This window comes from Apium graveolens, chromosome 3, assembly GCF_009905375.1.
Source record: "Apium graveolens cultivar Ventura chromosome 3, ASM990537v1, whole genome shotgun sequence".
Classification (NCBI taxonomy): Eukaryota; Viridiplantae; Streptophyta; class Magnoliopsida; order Apiales; family Apiaceae; genus Apium; species Apium graveolens.
The window spans coordinates 152,593,981-152,609,365 of record NC_133649.1 but is presented as its reverse complement, the minus strand read 5'-3'; the positions used below and the strand labels follow the sequence as shown (position 1 = coordinate 152,609,365).

At 32.7% G+C, this 15,385-nt stretch overlaps 1 protein-coding gene and 1 pseudogene across 2 annotated transcripts; one reads left to right on the top strand and one right to left on the bottom strand.

The window, feature by feature from the left end:
- The first annotated feature begins 277 nt into the window (after positions 1-277).
- Positions 278-1,269, top strand: LOC141714649 (flavonol sulfotransferase-like; annotated as a pseudogene).
- Positions 1,270-2,441: 1,172 nt separating this feature from the next.
- On the bottom strand, positions 2,442-7,617 carry LOC141712849 (uncharacterized). Of its 2 annotated transcripts, none has more exons than XM_074515947.1 (4): positions 7,411-7,617; positions 4,490-4,737; positions 4,321-4,425; positions 2,442-3,375 (listed from the first exon to the last, which is right to left on the bottom strand). In XM_074515947.1, the coding sequence occupies exons 2-4, from the start codon at positions 4,671-4,673 to the stop codon at positions 2,639-2,641; spliced, it is 1,026 nt and encodes a 341-aa protein (XP_074372048.1). In that variant the 5' UTR covers positions 4,674-4,737; positions 7,411-7,617; the 3' UTR covers positions 2,442-2,638. The 2 variants fall into 2 exon arrangements, with proteins under 2 accessions (XP_074372048.1, XP_074372049.1); XM_074515948.1 differs by having other exon boundaries at positions 2,442-3,372; positions 7,411-7,610.
- Between the last annotated feature and the right edge of the window lie 7,768 nt (positions 7,618-15,385).

Genomic DNA, 15,385 nt, shown 5'->3' with positions numbered 1-15,385 from the left:
TACAACCGTAAATAAATACGACCGCATGCGGTTAAATTTTACGCCCTTAAATTCAACCGAAAACGGTTGAATTTGATGTCGGTTGTATTTGTGCAGTTGTATTTAGCCTTTTTTTCTTGCAGAGCGAGGATACATGGGGAAGTGAACGTGTATCTACATTTGATGAAAGAGCAACAGTGCAGTAAGCAAACAACGCTATATATGCAGTCCAGTAAGCCAAACAAAGTATCATATCTAGCAAGCGTTATTATAGCTAGCAAGCCTACGATCTTCAATCATGAACAAATTGTTGGATGATTCTGAAACCACTGATTGTGAATACAAAGCCAGAATTTCTCTGCTTCCTCACCGAGGTATGGCATACAAAGTATCCAACGACTTTACTCGAGCTTATGAATATCACGGCATTTGGTTCCGTGAACCAGCTCTCAGAGGCCTCATGTGGGCTCAAGATCACTTCATTCCTCATCCTGCAGCTATACTCGTTGCGTCCTATCCTAAAACCGGAACCACTTGGCTAAAAGCCTTATCGTTCTCCATCGCCACTCGAAACAAATATCATCTTGCTAGCAACCCCTTACAAACAGCATCACCTCACGAGTGCGTGCCTTTTTTAGAATACTATATTCCTAGAAACCCGTCCCACAAGTACTATCCTGAGATTCCACTCTTGTCCACACATGCACCTTACACAACATTGCCGGAGTCGATCATTGCTTCTGATTGTAAAATAGTTTACATATGTAGAGATCCCGCTGACACGTTTGTTTCTTGGTGACATTTTGCCAGAAAGATGGCTACAGAGGATCTTGAATTTGTTTCCATTGAGGAGGGGTTTCAGCTGTTCTGTGAGGGGTATTCATTTTATGGTCCTTACTGGGAGCATATGCTGGGCTATTGGAAAGCAAGCTTACAGAGACCTGGTAAGATTCTGTCCTGAAATATCAAGATTTAAAAAATGATTCAGTATCTAATGTAAAGAAGTTGGCTGCGTTCATTGGCCATCCATTCTCTGCGGAAGAAGAGCAAGACGGGGTCGTAGAAAGACTTGTAGAGTCTTGCTCTTTCAAGAATATGAGTAATTTAGAGGTAAATAAGAGCGGTGTACATGATAACGGTCTCAACCCTAAAGTTTGGAATAGTGTGTTTTTCGGAAAGGCCAAGGCTGGGGAATGGAAAAAACATTTACCTGCTAAGATGAAAGAGCAGATGGATGAAATCATGGAGCTCAAACTCAGAGATTCTGGCTTAACTTGGGGAAAAACTTGAGACAGCACTACTTGAGGCCCTTGATGCTGTATGCTTTTAAAGCTTCTATTGTGTATGTGTATTGGTTGTGTAATTTGTACTCTCTCTGTTTGAATAAAATGCTTAGGGTCGCAGTCTTTTATAGATAGACTGCATGAGAAGCTACGTGTGAGTGGTTTTAGTCTTTTTCTTTTGGGATAATTATGTAAACTCGCGTTTGCTCAGCTGTTGGTGTGCTTTGCCGATTTTAAGCCTTTGGCGGCGGTTGATATTATATAATAATGAAATCTCTTGTCAATAATATGTGCCGAGCGTCATAATTTGTTACTACTGCGCTTATATTGAACAATATTAGTGGAAGTGCAATAAATTTGGCAATAGCATAGAGAATGAACGAAAATATTCATTTTCTTATTTGAAAAGGCAAAGGGTTGAATCTAACAATAATAATTTATATAGATATCAAAACATCTTTACAACAACATACTGCATTATCTTAATCTTAATCCTAGATTTGATTAAGAAGAGAAAAGCAAAGCAGCATGATAATTACGAACCTCCGAGCTTCGCCATTTGCTTAATGCACTTTGCAGTAAAAACAAATTGCGATGCCATTCCTTTGATCAGCCACTTTTCTATTCATTCATAGAGAGTGAATAACATGTGAAATTAGGCAGCTCTTTTAGATGTAACAAAAAAAAAAAAACTTTCAAATCCTAGCACTGTGTAATAAGTATATACTTAACATGAGGGTGCTTACGCCAAACTGCCAGAAGGAAATAAGTGGTATCAGTTGGAAGCAACGATATGTTTGAATTGTTAACAACAATAAGAAATGGGAACAAAATGCAAGCAAGTACGAAAAAATAAATTATTGGCGGAAGTTCATGACATATATAAAGACACCAATATAATAAACGGAGTTGACAAATCATAAATTTTGGGATATTGGCCAATAGGGTTAGATTGTGGGGTGTAACCAAGACAACATTAATGTTAATGGAATGGGAAGAGGGTGAAGTGCAAATTTATGGGTAAGACTAGTATATCCATCGTTCATGTTTGATAAAGAATCAAACCTACACAAACACATCATCTAATCCCTAAAGAAATCGTTTCTTAAGAAATACTGACATTTCACACCATTTTTCATTTGCATATTAGAGCAGAAAGTCTCCTTTAAGCTTCTAGACTTGTAAGCACGACTCTTTCATTTCTCACTTCATTAAAGTTATTCACACAACTAACACTTTCACATGACCTGCAACGACTAAAAAACAATGCAAAAACATCAACTGAAGCTTTTTTGCAAACAATGAAATTTAACATCAAAGAAGAGGAAGCAAAGAGACAAAAACAACCCATGTATACATGCACAACTAAGACTTTTCTACAAAATATTTGGCAGCTGGGAATCTAATCTCTGCTGCAATTCCTTGTTCTTCATTAAGAGCTCTGTCTTCTGCTCCTTGTAGCTTTGCAGAAGGTATTCCTTGCCCTCAATAACCTCCTTCAACTCGCTTACTTCCCTTCTCAGCAACTCGATCCTATCCCCGTCTCTTCCCTTTTCTGAAGAGTCTAAATTACTCTCAACATCTAAGTACCCATTTGCATGTCCATTTCTCCCTTCAGTAGGCCACATAGTGACTGTTGGAGGCTTGTCATAGGCACTCACTTGCCCTACACAATGATCTGCAATTGCCTTTCTTAATCTCTGGATTTCTCTTTCAGATTCAAACAAATCCCTGTTGGCAGCATCCAGCAATGACTGCAGATGAGTAGAATGTGAAAGCTGTGCGCTAAGAGAATTCTGCAGTTCTGCAATCTGATCTTGCATCTCCAGTATCATGTCATCCCTTCTCTTCAGCTGCTGCCTCAGCTTTTGTATAACTTCTCGCTTGCTAAAGATGTCAGAACCGCTATCTGAGACACATGGGGAATCCGAGCTGTTCGAATGATGAAATGGCTTCTGAGGCAGCTCTAGACGATCAGGAGATGATTGCCAAATCACACCATTCTCCTTGTTGTATTCAGGGGCAGAAACAGTGACCGGAGAGAGCGCCATCTCATGCTCATTAAGCATTTGGTTGTTTTGTTGCTTCTCCGTCTCCAGATTTTTGGTTCCTGCTTCATTAAACAATCAAAAATACGTGAAGAGAAGCAATATTAGCTGGTGTCCAATCTGTCATGCTTACAGACATGACTTCTTCCAAGCACTAAAAGCAACACATTTCTATCTTCATTACTACAGTCATTCTGGTAAAATACAGACAGCATATTTGAATACGCAGCATGAAGAATCAAGAAATTGATTAAAAGAACTTGCCATGATAACAGAGACATTCACATTCACACCACATAAAAGACAAGAAAATGAAATTAAAAAAAAAGGGAAACGTAGAAAGCCTTCAAAAGTAGACCGTACACAAGTAGAGATCTTGCTAGTAAAGATGATACACTTCAGAATTCAAATACATATTATAGAAAAGGATCCAAGTATTGTGTTTACAAACTAAATCCCAAATTATGAGCTGGTACCCCGTGGTTGTAAAATAAATGTCTGTCAACCACAATCGTGTACATTGGCAGTGAACTCATCAAATGCATTTTGCGTAGGTGAGAAACTATTTGCAACATATTAATATATAATCTATTAGCAAGTACATAGCGGTTTCACAATATCGGCCAACAAGTAAAAGAAAATGTACTCCTAAACCATCTATGTATATTACTACTGGGTACCAACTTCTATTTACTCTTTTGAAATACATGAAAATCAGTCTTTGCGGATTTCAAAGAAATAAATTACCAAATATAATTGATGATCTCTAAATTAATATAAATGAAAACCATCACAAGTCATTAGTTTGCATCATAAAAGACAAATTCATTAAAGTTTGTAAACTCAGGAAGCCAGTTCATGTATATTTTCTAGCAGTTCATGCATATTTTCTGCAAAAAATTATATTCCAATTATGTAAGCAGGCATAAAGCTATTGGTATGAAAGTAATTCAAGAAAATCGCAAAATTACTCGACCCTCAAATCTTGTATTGAGGACAAAAGTTCCTACCTGACATAAAATTGTAGCAACCATCATCATCTTGCGGCACACAGTATGCATCTGAATGAAAGTGACAATTCGCTAGTTTTTTCTTCTCTTTCGATTTTGTACTTCCTGCAATAAAGCTAGTTAGTAAAGGAAAGTTGTATAGAAGACTATAAATTACATATTACAAGACCTCTTGAATCTTTGCTACTACTCTCCACTTCTTTTGTGTCAAGAACCTGCTTGAGCTTATATCCCAGACGCATTGATAATGTACTTAAGAGTGCGCCACCTGCAATGAGAATCCAATTTGGCCCTTCTCCCTGTAAACTATTAGATATCTGAGCTCTAGGCAAGCCATTGGTTTTTGGTTTCATTTTAGGAATTTTAGGAATGTGCACAGCAGATGAATGTCAACAATCTGGGGCATCCAGGTATGACCTACATGTAATTGCAGCAATGAATGGATTGGTGTAGATCAGATAAATTACAATAACTTGGACAACTGGTTACATTTAAGGTAGAAGCCATTTAAAACCTTTCCTGAATTAAAAAATTAGCACATTGAGATAAATTAGTAGATTACACTTAGCAAAAAAAAAAAATTAGTAGATTACAGTGTTCTAAATTTATTTTTGTTTAATAGCAAACAATTTTTTGCATTTCTAGAGTTATGTACATTTATTTTCTCTTAGTCAACATAGAGTGTAGACTGTAGAGTGATCGATACTACTTCTAGAGGAAGCTCTTGATATACATGTATCTGATAAGTTATATTTACAAGTTCCGATGGATCATCAGAGATAGGTTTTTAAATTAAAGACAGATATCCAAAAAAAAGACAGGATAATGCTCGAATGGTAGTTTCGCTTATATAATTACACTTTCATTTTCAAAAAGAAATCCAGAAACACGCATAACCTTAGGTTCTTTCGGAGAGCAAGCACTACAGGCTCCTTGCACGTCTATATGCTTGCTAGAATGGGAGAAAAGAAGAGAGGAAAGTAAAAAAGAAATCACTTCCTCTTTTTCTCTAAGAGTAATTTATAACGAATGAGCTTTGTCCGTCATCTGCTTAGTCGTGCAGAGAGAAGAAAGCACATTACTATTAAATTTTTCAATTTTCTGACTACGAGATACTGGCACCAGCCAACGGAACTAGTTTTTTGGTTTCCAAAATGAGTTAAGATTACCTAACCGGTGCACATTCACCTAGTTGGTGACTTAATAAGATTTAGTGCTAATATTCAAAATTTTAAACCCAGGGCAATAAAATGCTTTCCATGAATTCAATTGAGTTTCTAGTGAGTCGTGAGCACCCAACTTAACTGGTCACCTATCATACTGTATATGGAGTAGGGGAAAATGTAAATCAAAGTTTGATGATGTGAATTTCTACATGCTCAATGCAAGCAGAAATCTCTTAGAAGACAAATACTACGGACAATTGCAGAGAAATACCATTTACACCTATGTTTAAAACTTTAGTTGGGATGAGAGAATCTGAAAAGCATAATACGCTAAAGAGCCTTTATCAAGTACCAACAATAAAAAAATTAAGAAAAGGAGATCATGCAATGTGATAAGTGATCCCTCAAAACACACCACAAAATACTTGAAGGACAACTAGAGACCTGCATTCTATGTTTTATTTAGCAAAGTCACACGGCCCATAACGTGTAACAACTAACAAGTACAGAGAAATTTGTTAATGTGCATCTTTAGATTGGATTTCGTATGAGGTACTTCAGTTATTTAATTTAATAAAACGATTGGGTGTCAAGGCATATCTAGAGGACCAAAATGGAAAGGAAGGTTCCTACCAGCCAACTGAAGGCAGCCAGACTTTGTGAGTTGATACAGATTTTGAGCCTGTTAAGGAAAATGCAATAAATGTCTCAAGTCTAGAGCAATATATGATGAGTTCGGATGTATATAGGTAATGGGTCAATTGGTGGATAAGAATCCAGGACAGACTAATGAAAAAAAAATTAGTTTATGGTTTATTGAGAATTTTCTAGAAGAATTAGAGGCTGAGACTGACAAATTATAATGTTGAAACGATTAACCTTGGAGCAGCCACTCAACTTAGCTAGATCCTATGAATGTCTTATATCGAGCTCAGGCGGTAAACAAGGCCACATGGACATGTGTTTCTGGAAGCAATATAGGATTTAAAGAAACATTGGATTTTAACATCTTAAGCTAGGGGTAGAAGGTGACAAGTATCACTCAAGAGGGGCACAAAAGTATAGCAATTATAATAAGATATATTTAAGGGCACTGAAGTCCCAGCTGCTAAGCCAAGTCATCTAGCGCCCAGAGAGAATATGAAGCTATCTGCATCTGTTATGCTCCTTACAAGGATATAAAACGTATATACAGTAGCTTCTATAAGATATAACTGCAAAAGTCTTCAAGGTCATCCCATGTTTCATGTATCCAAATTAAAGAATGTAGGTAACAATAAGGTGCATCAGCAATTTTTTAAAGTATCCCATCTACATAACTTATTTTTCTCGATCCAAATACTACAAGCCAGGACATTACTGGAAAGGAGAAGGGATGTCATGATTATGAAACATATTCAAGCCTAATAAAACAACTAACTATAGTAATTTTATCCCATTTTCTCTGTACATCACATCCTCAAACCAAGGCAGTAAAACAATTACGATAATAAAACCATCAGTCCCAACAATAATAACAAGCTAATCACCAAAATAAAAATATTCAGCATTACCAGTATTACTCTAATGGCAATTAGCTGGGGTTTCACATTTCTTCTTCTAGTCTAACAATTTCACATCTACTCTTTGTAAAAGCTTTTAAATCACAAATTCATATTCTAAACCAAAAATAACAAAAAAAAACAATAAAGTCACTTGCAACATACACATACTCAAATTAATATATAAATTTAAATACACTTCTTTCGAAAACTACTAAAGCATCATATTCCCTATATTCTACAAGTTAAAAATCTAAATATAAATCGAAAGCAAGAGAAATGAGTAGAAGCATATTGAATTGAAGCAAAACAAAAAGAATGTAAATAGAATAAACATACTTACATAAATACGTAAATATAAATGAAATGTTAGTTTAATATACCTGAGAAAAGAAGCAACACGATTAGATTGATTGGGGGCGCTAGGGTTCTTAGCTTTCTTGATGTACACAAATCTACTCCCCACACTCCTTAATAATACTACCTATTATTTTCTTCTTTTTCTTTACCCCTTTTTCTGCTTTTGTTTTATCCTACATAAATTAATCACCCCAAAATTACAAACGAATAAATTCATTTGTTCTTCTTAATAAAAAATGAAATTAAGAACAAATATATTTATGTAACGCGCTAAAGTAAGTGCTATTTTTGGGCAATTATTTAAAAGGCTCATTTAGGCTTTAAATCCGTTGACTTGCTTGCTTGCAAATTAAGAAATCGGTGATATTGAAGTATATTATTGAAATATTTTATTCATGAGTTAATATAACTAATTTGTCCATGTGTTTAATCTTTATATAATAAATATTGTTAAACTCATGTCTATTTATAACCACAACATCATATTGTTATTTGTGTTTTTTATTATACACCACGTATAATATGCGAGTGTTCTACACATTAATACTTTTTATTATTAACTTCAAAAATAATTATAAAATCATTGTCTTTAATATATTACCTTTGTCATTAATGTTAGACATTATTTTCATGAAAATTGGTGAGACATTTTATTAATATGGCATGACAAATGTGTCCGTATATATCTTAGGTATTTAAAATTATGTGAATGCACATATTTTCGCATAAACTTTTAACACACTCTCATGCATATATAATATGTCTATGTGTTGAAAGAAACAAAAATATAAAATTAAATGAAACATACATAGATCACATCTTTATATATATATATATGTATATGTGTCATATGTATGTGTATGAATAGTTTAAATTTAAGTAAATTTTAGGTTTGCAAATATGAATTTTTCAACAAAAAAAAAGTAGCAGCAAACTATATAGTTATTCAATTATTAACGATGTTGATTTTGAAAGATTGAATTTAAAATATAAGATTAAACATCAGATATTAATCGATGAGTGATGTACCATTGACAATTCACAAGACATTTTATTTATTTAGAAATTATCAAAATAACCTCACATCTAATATTTAGTTGATGAATTGTGATATTTAAAAAATATAGCATAAACCTAAACGTCAATATCTGAAGAACTAATATTTTTTTGTTAAAAAATAACTTACATTAACGTTCGTCTAAGTTTTATTTTATTCAGTATTACGAATGTAAGTTTTACGACTTTGAATATGCTTTCTTTAACTTTTTAAATTGAGAAGGGTACTTGTAAATCGGTCATCGTTGTGAGGGATCGTCTAACCAACAATCAATTTTTGGTTCGTTGAATCATGATTCAAACTATTATGATTAAAAAAAATTCAGCACTCCGCTATAATTTTTAGTGGAATGGTTATCGCTCCGCTAAAATGTAAAACGGAGCCTCAATAGCTCCGCTAAAAATTATAGCATAGTGGTTGGAGATATTAGAATTATATTAGTATACTTTTATATCTTTATGATACTACAATCATATTAGTATACTGAAAATTAAAATCACAAAAGAAATTTGTTCGCCTCGTATAACAGTATACTATACGCTATATTGCTCTCCTTCTTCTCTGCCACATATCCCAATATAAAAAAAAAATTGGAGATTCGGTTATATACTATACCCCCCCTCCGTTAAATATGTATTATTGTGCAAGCATTGTATTTTTTTTAAGAGAGAACTCTTATTCATTCAAATTTAAATATTGGACTAATGTAATTAGTGTTGGTAGATGGCGAAATAACAGTAGATGATTGGGGAGGAATAAGGGTGAAAGTAGATATCTAAAAAATGGATAAGTGTAGTTGCAAGTATTTGGCATTGTAATTAAATCTTCAACCACTCCGCTATAATTTTTAGTGGAATGACTAGCGAAGCACCGTCACTTCGCTAAATATTACAGCGGAGTGCTAAGAATTTTTTTTTCTTCTAATCAAAGCCATTGGAATCATGATCCAACAAAAAAAATATTGATTATTGGTTAGAGTAGTGACATTAATAATAAAATAGTTCATCATCTCATGTTTATTTAACCGTTTTGTATTCATGTGCATAATAATAAACATTACGCTCAAATTTGTAATCGAATACAATTCAACATCTGTAATAATTCTTAATTTACTTCATATGGATATACTAACAATTTCATTATATGGATTACCTTTTATTTTTTTCTTTTTAAATGTGGACTAACTGAATGACCTACACTGATTACAAAGTACATTAAATAAATAAGAAAATGTAAAATTTGCTTAATGAGTTAAATTAGTAACGTTGTGTAGGTTGGTAACGTTTGACATGCAAATCTTACATAGTGATATTTATTTGGCTTATATATAGTATATATATGTGAACCGTGCACAATTTACCAATAAAAAATAATCAAAAACATTATAATTATATGTTGCATAAAAAATATTCTAGAAAATAGTGCGTGCCTTGCATGAAGGTTATTATGTTAGTTTTAGTTATAAAGGAAAAGTTAAAAATCTTAGCATTTAATTTTTCATTCTTCATTTTCGGTGACAGTTTATTCCTTATCTTCCTTATTTTTTATTAACACGTGTGATGTACGAAATTTTTTTATTTTATGAGATTTTTCTAAATTTAATTCGATAAGGTTTTTGAGATATGAAATTTTCTTATTTAAAATTTTTAAATAATGGTAGTTATCTTTTGATTTTAATTTTGTTTGAACCCGTTCCAATCGTACAATCTTTTTAGCCCTGATGAATAGTAAAAGTTACAACTCAGGTCAAATCCTGAGTCATTTTTCAAAAATGAGGTTAAATCCTGATTCCAAAATAAACTGAAGTATACTTGCTCAAATGCAGCCAACTTGAGTAAACAACAAGCCCACCACATGCATCCAAAAGATCATGACTTGTCGGTGCACATAGCAGTAGTACTTTGCCTTGTAAATTGAAAACAAGTCTCGAGTATTATCGATGTGGGACTAGGATGTTATAGTATATATATTATTTTGTTTTTAAACTGAGATAAATATTATACCGACCAAACAAAATCCAATTAATCATATTTAATTTTGCAATTTTAGCGGGATCAATAGTATAATTTTATTCCAGCCAGGATAAATAATGTATATTATATAGTTTATCCTGAGGTAGTGTGCCTAGGTACCTATTGACAACTTCAACTAGCAAGTATAAAAATGTTTTTGAATCTTATGCACGAGATAAGAAAATATTCATAATTAAATAATCTACATTGTGTAAATCCATGTAAGTTTCATGCCGTGAAATATGCGTATTTTGATAAACATGAGTGCATGTAAGATAAATGATACTGAACTATTTGAAAAAATGAGGTTTGCATGTGGAACTTATCTATTTTTTGATGCGTTGCTTTAGGCTCAGGTTCGGGTATAACACCGAACCCTACACTGGAAAATACTTTTGCGAGAGCAGATGTACTCAATTACGTCTAATGTTCTTCAGTTACCCGTTTATTTATTTTCTTGCTTTCATGTAGGATTCATGCTCTTGTTTGAACGTGTCATGTTAGTGATTTGCATACGTAGCTAATCACATAGGTTAAGCACCTCAACAGATAATAAGACATATAACATGCCTTAATAATAGCATGCCACATTCCATAATAATCATATTAGATATCGAAAAGTAACCCTCACACATAAACAATTTATAGTACATATAGGTTACGTTACGGTTTAGATATTAGGTATACACACACATAAAATTATTTTCACACTTACAAGCATTTCAAACATTCATTTTATTCCCAGATATACTCATAACCCTACTCTAAAGGAAATTCATAGTCCATGTCACATAGCAAATTTAAGTGTGTTATATCACACTCTAGACATAAACTTTATAATCTCCTAATACTTTTTTCTTTATTTTTATCTTTGATCGGTACGTATATGACTTCTAAAAATAATCTAAGGTACAACCAAATCGCACTTAATTCCAATTTCAATTTACAACTTGTAGATGGATATAACTAGGCATAAACTGTGATTGTATCTAATCCAATCAATAGCTGGATCCAATCCAATCAACAGTTAGATAAATCGAAATTTCAGCCAGTTGATACAATCTACCACATACCGCAGTTGTATCTAATCCAATCAATAGCTGGGTCGAAGCTTCATCAAGTGAAAACAATCTACCACATACAGTAGCTTTATTCAATCCAATCAATAGTTACATAAAACAAAGCTTCATCCAGTAGATACAACATGCCACAAACTGTGGTTGTATCCAATCTAATCAACAACCCGATAAATCGAAGCTTGTTAAGTGAATACAACCTACCACAGACCGTAGCTTTATCTAATCCAATCAACAGTTGGATAAACCGAAGCTTTGGTTAGTAGATATAACATGTAACAATGGTTGTATCCAATCCAATCAACGGTTGTATAAATCGAAGATTCGTCAAGGGGATATCAACATGCCATAGACTGTGGTTGTATCTAATCCAATCAATAGCTGGATAAATTGAAGTTTGGTCCAGTGGACACAACCTTCCAAAAACCGTGGTTGCATCCAATCTAATCAATAATTGGATAAATCGATGATTCGGCCAGTGGAAATAACATGCCACGGACCGTGAATGTATCCAATCCAATCAACAACTAGATAAATTGAAGCTTCGTCAAGTGAATACGACCTACCATAAATCGTGGTTGTATCCAATCTAATCAACAGGTGAATAAATCAAAGTTTCATCCAATGGATACAACCTGTTATATATCATGGTTGTATCTGATCGAACAACAGCTGGATAAATTAAAGTTTCATAAAGTGGAAATAATATGTCACATATCATGGTTGTATCCAATCCAATCAACAGTTGGATAAATCAAAATTTCAGCTAGTTGAGACAAGCTTCCACATACCGTGGTTGTATTCAATCCAATGAACAGCTGGATAAATTAAAGCTTCGTTAAGTGGATACAACCTGCCACAGACCATGATTGTATCCAATCCAATCAATGGTTGGATAAATCCGAACTTCATCCAGTGGATACAACCTGCCATAGACCGTGGCTCTATCCAATGCAACCAACTACTGGATAAATCAAAGATTCGTCAAGTGGATACAACCGGCCACAGATCGTGGCTATATCCAATCTAATTAACAGTTGGATAAATTAAAATTTCAGCCACTGGACACAATCTACCATAGACCGTTGATATATCCTAATCAATCCAACCAATCCAATTTTTTACTTGTTATTTTTTAACATTTTAACAATATTACCATAAGAAATATATTACCTATTACCCCTTGTTCTTTAACATGCAGTTAATTATAGTGAAGAACTAAGATAAAGTAATCATGTATTAAACATTCCATGTAAAACCTATATAAAACATATAAGCATGCGATTGTTTATTTAAATTAGGAACCTCATAAATTTCATGTACCAATTTGTCACTTTTCCTACCGCTAAGAGATACATGCAAGTGTGAACCTCATGAATTTCATATAACCAGATCAATTGACTTCCCCATCAATTAGAGGTACATGTACCCCCCCCCCCCCGAGCGTACATAACATAGTAGAGAAAAACATGTGCACGACGCTAAGCATGACAACGAAATGTTAGTGTTTGTGCCTTAGAGACAACATTATAATATTTTAGTTTAAAAAATTAAGATTATTAATGTTTATGTTCTATCAATTTTTTCTATTATAATTTATTATGTCTTAATTTACGGCGATATAAATGTTAGATCAATAAATGTTCTTGGAATATGATATGCATTCTATATCTCTAAGTACGTGACTTAGAAATGAGACTATGAGAATAGTATCAGTATTCCTAAAGGTCCCTAGTCAAGTATTATTATTAAGGGACAATAATAATACATTAAGACTAGTGTGTTTGTTGACTGATGATCACATCTCATGAATTATAAGTATAGTGATACTAAAGTAAAAAACATGGGCAGATGTAAATGTACACGGTGTTGGACAGACCCAATGTGAGATTATACATGTTTGTTATGTCATAAGTAATTCTCACAGTGATACTGATGTAATGGTCCTTAAACTTGAAATTATTATATTTTTATACGAGAATTATTTACTTTAATTACATTAAAAGTTACTTTTGACCGGGTAATGATAAAAGTATACTTCGGGTATATTATGAATCGTATAAAAAATATGAATGATCTATAAATAATTTGGCCCTTCTATTTTAGGAGTGATATTATTGGCCTTTTGTGTGAGTTAGAATATGAAATGCGTGGTCGCGCTCAAATGTTGATTTGATACGATAGTCTACTCATTGATTAAGGAAACCTAGATTAAACTATAATGAGGATGAAACATTACATGCATCTAGTTTAATCTATAATATGGGGTTAAAGGAATTATAGTACATTATATATTATTCACAAAAGGTTTAATCGATTACCTATTTAATTATTATTACTTGAGTAGCAATGATGTATTACTAGATATCACTCATTATTTACGATTTTATATTAGATTTAAAATTTGTTGCCATAACCTTTATGGTCACACAAAAATAATGCTTAAATGATTATTTACTATAAATTGGATATAAATTATAATTAAAGTAATTTGAATTATTTATAATATTAATTAAGTTTGACCTAATTAATTAGATAAATAACGATATTCAAATTTACTAATATTAATTATAAAATTTAGTTGTTAAACAATTAAGTGAGAATTAATTATTATACAAAAAGAATTTTAAATTAATAATAACTTCTAATTAGTTAAGAGTTATAATTCGTTTTTCTACTCTCTATATAATATCTCTCATGACTAATTTTAAATATAAGACTTTGATTAAAAAACTCTAGCCACCAAGAGAGAAGACAGAGAGAGCAAGAAGAAATGAATTTGTGCTAGTACATATCTATTTTTTGAGTTCAAGCATTCGCGTGGATACCGATAGAGCGTAGATCGCGAGAGCGGGATGCGCGATGATTAAACAAGCTTTGGATCTTCATTAGTCAACCAATTTATAAATCTTTTTAAGGTAAACAATCCGATCTACGAATTAAATATATATTTTTTTGCATGGATCATGCGGCGTGTTTTGAAAATTTTGGTTTTTCATGTTTTTAATTACGCTTTCTGTTGCATTTTATGGCTCGAAACCCTTCAATGGCATCAAAGCTACTTGCGAAAACTGTTTTATTCATTTATGTGTTTACTTATCTTACGATATATAAACATGTATGTAATATACGATGTTTTGATTTTGATACAAGATATTTATATATGTATGTATATATGTATATATTTTGAATATATGATATTCATATGAGTTGTATAATCATATGATGATTATATAATTTGTATATATATTGATATATACATGATTTATGTTTGTTCTTATGATGAGAATCGTATATGGTATGATTCTGAATCAGATGCAACAAATTTGTTGAAATCTGGGTCCGATGTCTGATTTTCACGAACGAGTACCTTTTTAGAAGGAAAACGTGCGTCTGAAAAAAACTAATGGCTAAAGCCATTAGGGACTCCTCTGTAAGGCGTTAGACGTCATTTAGTGCCTGAAATCGGATATTTAATGTTATCAGATTTAATTTTAAATTTTTTGATTTTTGCAATATTTTTTTTATGAGTAGATCATGATGAGTATGATATGTTAAGATCAGATTATGTGTTCTAACATGTTCTTGTGTGTTAATTGAGCATGATGGATGGTTATGGCTTATGACCCTTATGTTAATGGTTTTGGTTTTTTAAATATGGCTTGCATGTCGTTTGATCTTGTAATTATTATGTCTAGAATATAACTCGAGTTCTTCTTGTAAGTTCATTAGATGAGTTTTTTATATTTCATTATTATAATGTACGTGAAGACTTAAAGAGTAAAAGAAGTCCCGTGGAGGCCATCCAAGGAAGCAATACAAAGAAGCAAGTCAAGAAATGAAGACATGTAAT

Bases quoted from the DNA above. Each gene is read 5' to 3' on its own strand.
- LOC141712849 (XM_074515947.1), bottom strand. From the start codon at position 4,673: ATGAAACCAAAAACCAATGGCTTGCCTAGAGCTCAGATATCTAATAGT. The intron at 4,426-4,489 runs GTCTTGTAATAT...GCTTTATTGCAG, and splicing joins TAGTAGCAAAGATTCAAGAG to GAAGTACAAAATCGAAAGAG. The intron at 3,376-4,320 runs GTAGGAACTTTT...TGTTTAATGAAG, and splicing joins TTGCTACAATTTTATGTCAG to CAGGAACCAAAAATCTGGAG.